General features: G+C 43.4%; 1 protein-coding gene across 2 annotated transcripts in view; it reads left to right on the plus strand.

The window, feature by feature from the left end:
- The first annotated feature begins 4,124 nt into the window (after positions 1–4,124).
- The window catches only part of LOC121865425, a 101,208-nt gene continuing 93,014 nt past the window's right edge, over positions 4,125–12,318 (plus strand). For both annotated transcript variants that reach the window (XM_042364808.1, XM_042364809.1), the window contains exon 1: positions 4,125–4,227. In XM_042364808.1, the coding sequence (XP_042220742.1) occupies positions 4,161–4,227 (67 nt within the window). In that variant the 5' untranslated portion in view covers positions 4,125–4,160. The remainder of the gene's footprint in view (positions 4,228–12,318) is intronic.

Below are 12,318 nucleotides of genomic sequence, written 5' to 3' on the forward strand. Positions count from 1 at the left end.
ATCACGAGGTCACTAGGAGAAACCTTTGACCTCAGCGACCTGTGTGTGTGTGTGTTGAGGACCACCCCACCTACCATCCCTGCCAACTGCCACGCTGAAGCATCCCCTCCGCTCTGCCACCCTTTACCATCACTCCTCCTGCCACCTCTTCTTGCCTCTGTTGTCCTGAACCCCCCCTCCCCTCCCCCCAACGTCTCTCACCATCCCAACCCCAATCTTGCCTCCTGCTGCCGCCCATGATTGCCTACCGGTCGCCTCACCACCACTACCTTGCCACACCACCACTACTCTGCCACACCACTACTCTGCCACACCACTACCCTGCCACCTGTTGCCTTGTAATTGAACCCAATACATTTATTCATCCCTTTGAGATGGAAAACCCAATTGTCGCATCTTAAACGGAGGGCAGTGAAGGGTGTCCTGATCACTTGAAGATTAGGCACCCCAGTTTATTGCATCTGATGATTAAACACACTAACGGCATCTGGGTAGGTTAGGTTAAGTTCGGTTGTATTAAATTAGGATAAAAGTAGGTTAATTTAGGTTAGATTAAATTAGGTTAAAGGTAGGTTAGCGTTAGATTAGGTTAAGGTAAGGTTAGCGTTAAGGGGTTAATTTTAAGGTGAGTCTTATTGGCCTGACGATCGGTTTAGGGACTTGTCGTTATATGAAGAACTCAAAAAAATACAGTGTCACCGTGGTGTCCAATGCTACAGTGTCCTCCATTGGTACAGTGTTACAGTATAAGAGTCATCGTCGAGAGGTAGTACTCATTCTTCACGTCATGTACCGACTCGACTCCTTGTTAAGTCTCAAGGTCATCCTCGTACGTGTTATTCAAGGTTTACTTCAGATCAAGACCGGACGCGGAACCACATACGATCATTATAAAATAAAGTAAGGGGGGGAGGGAGGCTGGAATGTTTATTTTTGGTTAGGTTAGGTTTTGTTATGTTGGGTTAGCTTAGGTCTGGTTGGACGTAGGTTAGAGTTCGTTAGGGTTAGGTTATGTTACGTTATGTAAAATATGGTTAAGTTCTGGATTATGTTGAGGGTTAGGTTAGTTGAGATTAAGTTAGATTACGTTGGGTAGGGTTAGGTCAAGATAGATTTAGCTTGGCTAGAGGTAAGGTTAAGTTACGTTACGTTACATTAAAGACAGATAAGGTGAAGTTAGGTTAGGTTATGTTAGAGGCAAGTAAGGTTAAGTTACGTTAGATTACAGTCAGGTAAGGTAAGGACAAATTTGGTTCCAGATTCCAGGTTAAGTGAGTCTCCGCTTCAAGGATATATTTTTCTCTTCCATTTTCTTCGTTATTATATGTGTTTTATATCCCTTAATATCCACCTTCTCCTCCTCTTATTGGCCCTACCCTTGTTCTCACACCGTTTCCCTGTCCTTGCTTCGTCTAAGGTCGTGGCGTGTCCTTACTTACAGCCACCAACCAAAGATAATAATCATGAGTTTTCCTTGTAAGTGTGTGTGTGTGTGTGTGTGTGTGTGTGTGTGTGTGTGTGTGTGTGTGTGTGTGTGTGTTCTGTTTGTCCATGTTTAACTTTTATGTTTTATTATCTTATTATTTGTCTTTTCTTTCCTATTGTTTTATTATGTTCATTTTTAATTTCCGTTGTTTTGACTTAATTTTTACACACACAGACACACACAATCTCTCTCTCTCTCTCTCTCTCTCTCTCTCTCTCTCTCCACAGCTCGACTACCCCGTCTCATCACCTCCCCCCCTCCCCCATCGTCTCCTGGTGAGGGTGACAGTCAAGGGCTTGGTACTCCTCCACATGGATCTACCCGTGGGCGTGAGTAGGGGCACGTCGTGGGCAAAGGCGATATACTTAGCAGTGGGCGTGGATGTGGGCGAGGGGCGTGGTTATCGGGGTATATAGCATGGGTCTTGGCTGTTGGTATAGGCACGGGCATGGGTTTTGTTAGTCGTGGGTATTGTCGTGGTCTTAGATGGGCAGTGCGGCTATGGAATTAGTTGTGGGCGCAACCGTGGGCTTGGCCGTAGGTGTGGGCGTGGTGATGGGCGGGTGGAGCAACACACACACACATACACACACAACCACCATGACTGTCAGCTTCAGCGGGTCACCTTAACTTACATCTATACCGAAATATTACGTAACCTGTGATCGTAATATTACACCTCTCTCTCTCTCTCTCTCTCTCTCTCTCTCTCTCTCTCTCTCTTGTAAATAATTCGATTACACTAAAATCTTACAGAACTTTCGTATTTTTATTTTACAAAAATGTTTTAAACCAAAATTTCCATAACTAAACAAAACAGTAAAAAAATAAGAACTATTTTAGACATCTTACAAAATTAAATAAATAAAACATGGTTCTTTATAAAATTTTCGTAGTACGAGTTTGACAATATCCTTCTTACGAACTACTGTCTTGCAAAAACTTCTAAATGATAACGAAAATATAGAAATAAAAATTCGATAGTATCTGGTATCAAAATATTTCGACACTGATATAATTAAAATTCACATGTTTTCATAATTCTCTTTAACCTTCGTTCGGTTTTTGACGATACTGAGAAATATTGCATTAAAAAGTAATTATAATTTTATTTCATCATCTATTTTTTACCATAACGAAAAAATACACCAAAATGATAATAGTATTTTCTCCTCGTTAGTTTTTTACGTTAACGAAAGATTGCGTTATATGGAAGGTTTGTTATAACATATTAAGGTAATTAGTGTTTAATATCTTTAATGATCACAAGGGAAGAATTGGGGTCTCCGACAGCCTTGAATCTTGTCATTGTGGCCACCCCCCCTCATTCCAGTGTGGCCACCCACCGACCTCAGTGTTGACACCCATCACCCACCCGCTACACTTAAGTCACCACCCATCACCCGCCCACCACACCCAGTCACCACCCATCACCCGCCCACCACCCAAAGTGTTGTCATCTGCCACAACTCCCACTGTGGCCAACCACTAATCTTTGTCTCTACCAGCATGGCCACCCCTCAGTATGGCTACCATTTGCTGTTAGTATGGCCATCTTCCACTATTATTATGCCCACCTTCCATTACCAATATGCCCGCCATCCATTACCAATATACCCGCCATCCATTACCATTACCAATATGCCCGCCATCCATTACCAATATGCCCACCTTCCATTACCAATATGCCCACCTTCCATTACCAATATGCCTATGCCCGCCATCCATTACCAAATTACATTAATATTAATTGCCAATATTCCATTACCAATATGCCCACCTTACATTACACAATATGACCACCTTCCATTACCATCCACTTCCATTGTAATATGCCCATCCATTACAATATGTCCGCCATCCATTACCAATATGACCACCTTCCATTACCAGTATGCCCACCTTCCATTACCAGTATGCCCACCTTCCATTACCAGTATGCCCACCTTCCATGACTAATATGCCCACCTTCCATTACCAATATGCCCGCCATCCATTACCAATATGACCACCTTCCATTACTAATATGCCCGCCTTCCATTACCAATATGACCACCTTCCATTACTAATATGCCCGCCTTCCATTACCAGTATGACCGCCTTCCATAACCAATATGCCCACCTTCCATAACCAATATGCCCACCTTCCATTACCAATATACCCACCTTCCATTCCCAATATGCCCACCTTCCATTACCAATATACCCACCTTCCATTCCCAATATGCCCACCTTCCATTACCAATATGCCCACCTTCCATTACCAATATGCCCACCTTCCATTACCAATATGCCCACCTTCCATTACCAGTATGGCCAACTTGCCACCTGTGTTGGTTAACTGAGGCAGTATGACAGTAGTGACTATTGAGGTGTGGGAAGGAGGTGAGGGAGAGGTGGGTCAATCATCGCTAACCTCCCTGGATACTGGCAGCCAAAATAACCCCTGATCACCCAAGGTAGTGATTATGGGGTTGTGACGTGTCTTACCTTACATGATTTACATTACGTGACTCTCTATACTAGGGTGTTGAGGTGTGGATTGGCGAATTGGGGTGTGACGTCATAGATGGCAGCCAATAGAGAGGCGGATATGGAGCAAGTGGGCGGAGCTCGAGGTAACAACGGTGTGTGGTGGGACTTGGCGGCGCGGGTTGGTCAGTGTGCCACAACCATGGGACGGGAGAGGAGTTACTACACAGTTGGCTTGTGCCTCGCAGTACTCGCTATCGTCACAACAGGTCAGTCAGTCTTGTTACATAAACTCTAAAAAAAAATTGGGGTTTTCCTCCATAGCGAAAATATACTAAGTAGGGAATCATGACATGTTAGTAGGACTGGATGTTGGGTTGTTGAGTTAGAGAGTTTGTTTAAGGGTAAGTAAGTCGGGTCAGCTGAGTTTGACAGTTAACGGGTAGCGGCAGCCGCTGGCTGTGGGGCAGGAGGAAACTCTGCCGCTGGTGTTTGTGAGGCGGGCGGCCACCACCACACGTGTCGGCACCTCTATGTTTACCTGATACTGTAGGTGTGTTGAGGCTGGTGGACGAACTGCTGGTTGAAGGTGTTGTTGATGCCATGTTTGGGTTTATTAAGTAATTTATCTCCCGCTGGTCTTGTTCGCGCGCGCTTATGTGGGTTAATCAGAGGTGTGTGTCGCGTTTGGCACTAGTGTAGGTAGATGTAATGGGTTCTCATGTATGACTGTTTTGGGCTTAGGAAAATATAGGTAATAGTAGAATAAGAAAATAAACAACAAAACAAATAACTCGTCGGCGGGTCAGTTGTCAATATTAACCATGAGAAGTGATGCGTGATGTTAGAGCCGGTGCTGTGTGTTAGTGGTAGTTATCGTTGCGGTAGTTTACTCTCTGACAGTAGCGGCGTTCCTCAGGGGTGGGGGAGGGGAGGGGGTGTTCACCTTTGATCAATGTTACCTTATGGTTAAATTTACAGTAGGCTTGAGGAGCAGTTGCGAGTTCTAGGATAGGTTAATCTCTGAGAATGTGTTAAATATTTCACTTCTCGTTATGTATAAAAGATGTTAAGAGTCTCATTCATATTTATTTTTAGTTTTGGTTCGTATTGCTAAGTTACTAAATTATGTAGGTATTTGTAGATATAAATAGTTTATCATGGATATTGTTAATGGGTAAATGTTCAGAAAAAATCGATTATCTAGGTTGTATTTTCTTAGCATTTGGTCTTATTTATCGTTGATCTTATAACTTATAACAATGGAGAAGATTCCCCGTCAGAGGCAAAAGAAAAAAAATTCCAAATTGTCGAAGTGGTGAACTCAGGCGTTTATTTATTACACCTCACGACGCTGTAAGTCACATCCCTGTGTGGTGAACGTCTTCATCCTTGGTGTCTGTGTTAGTGCCCGTGTGTGTGTGTGTTAGTGCCCGTGTGTGTGTGTGTTAGTGCCCGTGTGTGTGTGTGTTAGTGCCCTTGTGTGTCTGTGTTAGTGCCCGTGTGTGTCTGTGTTAGTGCCCGTGTGTGTCTGTCTGTGTGTGCTCATTGAAGATGGTCACCACCGTATTAACAGGTAAACCATTCTAGCAACAAAAACGAAAACAAACCCACCTATTGCCGTTAACATGTCGCCGACCTATGAGGTGTAACTAACCTTTTTCTCTCTCCCGCGGCGGCTTGCTGTAAGAGAAACTCCCATCTTCGTATTAATTTGACAGAATAATTTTATACGCATTATCATTTCGGTCATCCAGTGAGGTTGGGTTAGGTTAGGTTTAGGTTAGATGAGGTTGAAATTACGTTTCATCGATGGTTTTGGATGTGTTTTGAACGATTCTGACCTTCATTTCAGGTGGATGACCGAAACGAAAATTTTACCGTTTTTTTATATAAATACACTATCTATTTTTACCATCTGGCGTAGGAGTTCCCGTGGGAGGAAAAACTTTACATCAGAGTCACGTTAGATAAAGAGGAATCTGGTGTATTTCACAGACATGCTAGCTCGACCCTGACTCTTGCTCTCAGGTTGTTCGCTACTGAGCTCCTGAAGGGTGGTGAGGTTATCTGAAGAGGCGGGCAGCTTTCTCCACCGTGGGATGAAAAAAAATAAAAATTTAATCCACAGTATAATGTGACCCGCGGAGAGAGAGAGAGAGATCGACAGACGGACAGGGAGAGAGAGAAAGAGGGAGCAATAAAAGCGAACGGAGGCGGCAGACGTTACGGTAACCCAGAGATGTACATACTTAAGTGGGGTCTGGTCACGCGAGGGTATCTTTATTTTTTCTCTTCTCTTCCCTTACCAGATGATTGAGAGGAAGATTACAAGTTATTTTCACCGTCACCTGTGGGTAATATTAACGATGGCTCGATGTCCTTCACCAATCACAAAAGACCTTAGGTTGAGATCATTAGCATAACAAGAGGTGATTTATCTTCCTGTTTAACTACCTGGTATCTAAACTATTAATATTCTTCCATTAACTTGAAATGGAGGATAAAAATGGCGTCGAAAATACACAATGACTCTACTGTAATTAGACGAGGACTCCGCTAAACTACAGGAAGATCTAGAAAAAAATTCGCATGGTCTGAAAAATGGCAGATGAAATTTGATGTCTAGGAGATGTAAACAGAGAAACCAGATATCAGATGAACAACGCTGATATAGAGAAATCCGACAGAAAGATTTAGGAGTAATGGTAAGTAGGAATCTTAAACCAAGTCAGCAATGTGTATTTGCTCGAAACAAGGCTAACAAAGTACTTGGTTTCATACAAAGGAGTGTTATTTACAAGACTAGCGAGGTTATCCTTAAACTATATCTTGCGCTTGTGAGACCCCACTTGGATTACGCAGTTCAGTTTTGGTCACCGTTTTACAGAATGGATATAGAATCCCTAGAAAAAATTTAGAAGAGAATGACTAAATTAATCCAAGGCATTAGGAACCTTTAATACAGAGACAGGTTAAAGCATCTTAATTTGCACTCCCTCGAGAGACGTAGAGTGAGGGGCGATATGATCGAGGTGTATAAATGGAAGTCTGCTAAACAAAGGTGACATTACAAAGGTACTCAAACTATCCAACCAGGAGCGAACTCGTAACAATGGTTTTAAATTTGACAAATTAGATTTAGGCGCGAGATAGGTAAACATTGGTTTGGAAATATATTAATGGACTAATGGAACAAGTTACCAAACATCATCATTAACTCGAACATGCTGGATAGCTTCACACACAGGTTAGATGGATATATGAACGATAGGGGTTGGGTGTAAATGGGATCGCCCAGTATGGTCCGCTGTAGTTTCCTCCTTTCTTATGATTTTTGTGTGTCATGTTACAAAGCTCCCCGGAGAGTGTGTGGGTTGATCCCTTCCACCCCAAACAAAATGTTAGGTTACAATTCTTTCAGTATGTAATTTTTCTTCTTCTGGTATTATCCGGAAACCACTTATCAACAGATGGATGGACGGACTGACGGGACCTTGATTATATATCCTTCATTCCTTTTCATGTTTGAGGGAGGAGAAGGAAGCGGGGAGGGGGGGGGGGTTAATAATTTTAGTGGTTAACGTTACGATATCTTCAATCTATCTTTCTGGTGATTAAAGTTAGGTTAGGTTTTATGTCTTTTATAATTATATCCTAATGATATCATTTGTTACACTGTGGTTAATGTTGCGATATCATTATGGTCCTGATAGCTGAGGTTAAGGTATCCTCCAAGGTGTTAATGTTCTGGTATCGTAACTTTATTCTGTCATGTTACAATATCTGTGCGGCTGGCTGTGAAACTGAAATACCTGTGATTAAATAACGGTGTTTTATCTCCAGCTTCAAGTTAAGTGTGTGTGTGTGTGTGTGTGTGTAACATATGTTGTGTATGTGGGGCGTGACGAGCCGTAACTGTTCTGGTCGCTGTGAATCATAGAGTACTAACAACCACCACCACCAACAACAATAACCACTATCGCCTACCAACCACTACCATCACCTTCCCCCTCCTTCTCCCCCTCCTCCTCACCCCCCACCACCACTTTCGTCACCACTCGCCCCCCACGATCTCCCCTCCCCTCTCACCACCAATTGGCCGCTCAAGATTGCCCGTGTTTTTTCTCCAGGTCCTGAAGAAGGACAGGTCGGGCGGACAGAGGGACAGGTCGGGCGGACAGAGGGACAGGTCGGGCGGACAAAGAGACAGGTCGCGGACGGAGGTCGGAAGAGGGACAGGTCGGGCGGACAGAGGGACAGGTCGGGCGGACAAAGAGACAGGTCGGGCGGACAGAGGGACAGGTCGGGCGGACAGAGGGACAGGTCGGGCGAAGAAAGAGACAAATCGGGCGGACAAAAGGACAGGTCAAGTGGACAGAAGGCGGAGGTGATGAAAGGAACTGGTGGTGGTTGGAAGGAGCTTAGATTACGGCATGGATACAAGGGCGGGACGGTAGAAGGTTCTTGGCCACCTCCAGGATCATTATTTTCGTCAGCGTTGAAATTGCCTCTAGGTGTGGGCGTGATTGATGGCATGTCCGGGTGTGGTGTTAACGACCAGGAACTGCAGGTGTCAAGAACTTCGTAAAGGTAGATGCACTTCGCGGGTGAGGATGTAAGAATTTTATCCGATTAACTTTCAAGGTTGACACACGAAAATTAACGCCCACAGGAGGGATAATAATTTGACGATGATATTGCCTTAACTAGATTCACCTGAAAAGCAATTAAGGTGACAGATTTAACGGATATATTCTTTTCGGAGATTTTGTAACCTTTAGGACTGCCAGACGCTCGTTGTCGCCACCCGGACTTTCAGATGTTATTACATTATTAGATTTCTTCTTAAGTCTGTATACCCTCGCGAAAAAAACCTCTTCATCTTAATAAGTCTCTCTTAATTTTCAACACCATTTTGGGCAGCCATCTTTTATGATGTAACTTGGAGGACCCAATTCACAATTAGGTGCATTGTTTCGTCTCCAGTTAACATGAAGGGTATTAACGCGAGACGGGCGTCCAGCCTCTTGTATTCGTGTGTATACATACTCGTACATACATACATACATACATACTATAGTACATACATACATCCATCCATCCATACACACACATCATATTATAGTACATACATACATGCATACAACCACATACATGCATACATCCACATACATGCATACATACATACATCATACATACAAAAATACACATACATACATCCACATACATACAAAATACACACACATACTATAGTATATACATACGTACAGTACATGCACACACACATACGTACAGTACATGCGCACACACATACGTACAGTACATGCGCACACACATACGTACAGTACATGCGCACACACATGCGTACAATACATGCGCACACACATACGTGCACACATACGTGCAGTACATGCGCACACACATATACGTACAGTCCATGCGCACATACATACAGGACATACATACGTACAGTACATGCACACATACATACGTACAGTACATGCACACATACATACGTACAGTACATGCACACATACATACATACGTACAGTACATGCACACATACATACATACGTACAGTACATGCACACACACACATACGTACAGTACATGCACACATACATACATACGTACAGTACATGCACAATCACATACGTACAGTACATGCACACATACATACATACGTCCACAGTAATGCAGGTAATTCGATATAAGTATACAGGTATATGGGAAGTGTGATTTAATTTGTAGTTAAGTTTGACACAGGGGAACTAACACTGTCTTGGGTGAGGCGAGATAAGCCGGGTGTGTGATCTTCAGGTGACCCGTAGGAAGTTTGCCAGTGGTCGGTAGTGTTGGCTGCTCATTATTCACGCTCACACGTCCCCCAGTCTCGAGAGCGTAAGGTAACGGAACTAGCTGGCGGAAAAATCCTTCGGAAACAGACATTTATGGTTGAATTAACTGAACTTGGCCACACCCAGTTACTTGTATGCTCGGGCGCGTCAAGTCACTCATTCTTGATGGAGTTGAAGTCTGAGGGTCACGGCATGTTTGAACACTAGTGTGAACCTTTTGAGGCGCTTTACACCATCGTCAACGGAAGATCAGCTTGGTGTCAGCAGTACCTTAGCGGACTTTGCTAATAAGGAGAGTTTTGATTATCTGAACACCTCCGAGACACTGAAAAAAGTTGTCAGGTTTTTCTTACAGTTGTGAACCAGATATATTGTAATCGTGTTTTTTTTATTTTTTTTTTGTCTCGCTAGTTGTGGTAAGAGACAGGTGTGCGCAGGTAAGGTGAGACGGTGGAACTTGTCGCGTCATAGTGTATGTACGCGTGTGTGTGTGCACGTTATCATATGTTCGTGTGTGAGCATGTGTGCGTTTTCGTTTGTTAGCGAGTCTGCGGTGTGTGTGTGTGTGTGTGTGTGTGTGTGTGACTCAGATGTATGTAGCCAATGACCTTTTTCTTCTCAACCCCCCGCACTCACACCCGCACCCTGTAATCAACACGGGGGCGGTGTCGCGAGAATATTATTTACAAGTTGTGTGTTGATGTAACTCTCACAGTGACGGGAATTTGTGTCCAATTTGGCACAGCTGTCACCCGCCCCCTCCCTCCCTACCCCAACAATCTATCTATTGCAGCACACGAGTATCAATTTTCTCGTTGTTTTTGCTGCTGTATAATTAATTTTAAAAATGTTTTCTTCTGCCCATGTACGAGTAAGAGGTCGACCAAGGTTATCGTCGTGTGAGAGGGAGGACTCTAGTATTCGTGGAGGGGAGGGGGTTTAATGACAATACTGGAGACACACAGTCTCAAGTGTAACTACCTTGTCTTATGAGTCACTACCACAACCCCCCAAAATTAAAATCATTGGCTTCCGTTTTCAGTAATGACAGCCTTCAATTTTTTTCTCCTGCTGTGTCATAAGAGAAACGAAGCAGGCGTGACAGTGATACAGTCATGGGGGGGCGCACCTACAGGGAGAACCACTGGACATATTTTACCTGGTACTACACCGGAAGAGTTAACACGCGTGACTTCCTCGGTATTTTGGTCATGGTCGAGGAATTGATTTAATTTGAAGGCAGTCTCTCCGTGTGTGTATTTGTGACGGTGTTCTCTGTCCCTGACGAGCCGCTCACACAACAGTACTACAACAATATATTTATTTTTTTATTTCTCTCTCGTTTACGTCTTATTTCCGTCACGAAATCGTGAATTTCTTTCAAGGACGAGGCTGTGTGAGGGCCATCCATCCATCCATCACGTACACACACACACACACACACACACACACACACACACCTAATACACGCTTTTACTGGTATGACTAATATAAAAACTGTTGCATCAACCATTACGTATGACTATTTCCGGTTCTGTAATCGGGAAGTCGTTTTCCTGCTTTACTGTATCGAGGGAACTCTATTTATTTTATATTTTATCGAGTTGTCTGTATTTGGACCGAATCTCGAAACTGTTCGCTGCGTTAAGAATATTCACGATGTATTTTATTCACTATATCGAGTAAATAACGTTATACATAAACAAAATTTAAAGATTAACTCAGCTACGAAGAGTGAAGTTCCCTTAAATGATTTCCTAATTTCATCTCGAGCGGTGACGTAATCTTAGCTGACAAGGAAAATTTTGCAGGTTAAATACCAGAAGGTGTACCATGACAAGAGCAAGTGATGAAGATTTGTCAATATATGGAGAAAAAAATGTGGCAGCCTGTGTTAATACCCCCTCTCTATGTATGTGTGTTAGAGGGAGAATGACAGAAAGGAAATGCGATTACAAAAAAAATAAGAATGATACGAGAATTAGAATGAGGGAGAAACTCTTAGAAATCTCACCTGGGAACCTAAGACGCCACCTGGCCTGGCCCGACCTGGCCCGTCATCCCGAGGTGAAACTTTAAAATCCAAGGTTTTCTTACCGGCCGGCCGAGCTGGTTGAGGGCCAGTCATCGCGTATTAGGGTCTATTTTAGGTCGAGTTCGGTTTTTTGTGATAATTTGAGATGTTTGGTTCATACATAATTGAGTTTCTAGTGCTCAGAACATAAGGGAAAGTGTGTGTGGGTCTAGTGTCGGGTAGAATGCGTCACAGCGATTTCACTTTGTGTGTGTGGAGGGTAATATTTGCGTGTGGAGGATATGTTTGGAGGTAGAAATGTGTGGGGAAGTAGGTGTGTTTGGTGGGGGATTGTGTGTGATGGATACAACAGTTTTATCTCTAGTACTTTCTCTGGTGGCTGGAATCTCCCGAGAACGATGCAGCGCTTCATACAAACTATTAGTGAAAAGTGCGGCAGCTAGAGGCTGAAAATACACAATGGA

This window comes from Homarus americanus, unplaced genomic scaffold (assembly GCF_018991925.1).
Source record: "Homarus americanus isolate GMGI-L3 unplaced genomic scaffold, GMGI_Hamer_2.0 scaffold25483, whole genome shotgun sequence".
Lineage (NCBI taxonomy): Eukaryota > Metazoa > Arthropoda > Malacostraca > Decapoda > Nephropidae > Homarus > Homarus americanus.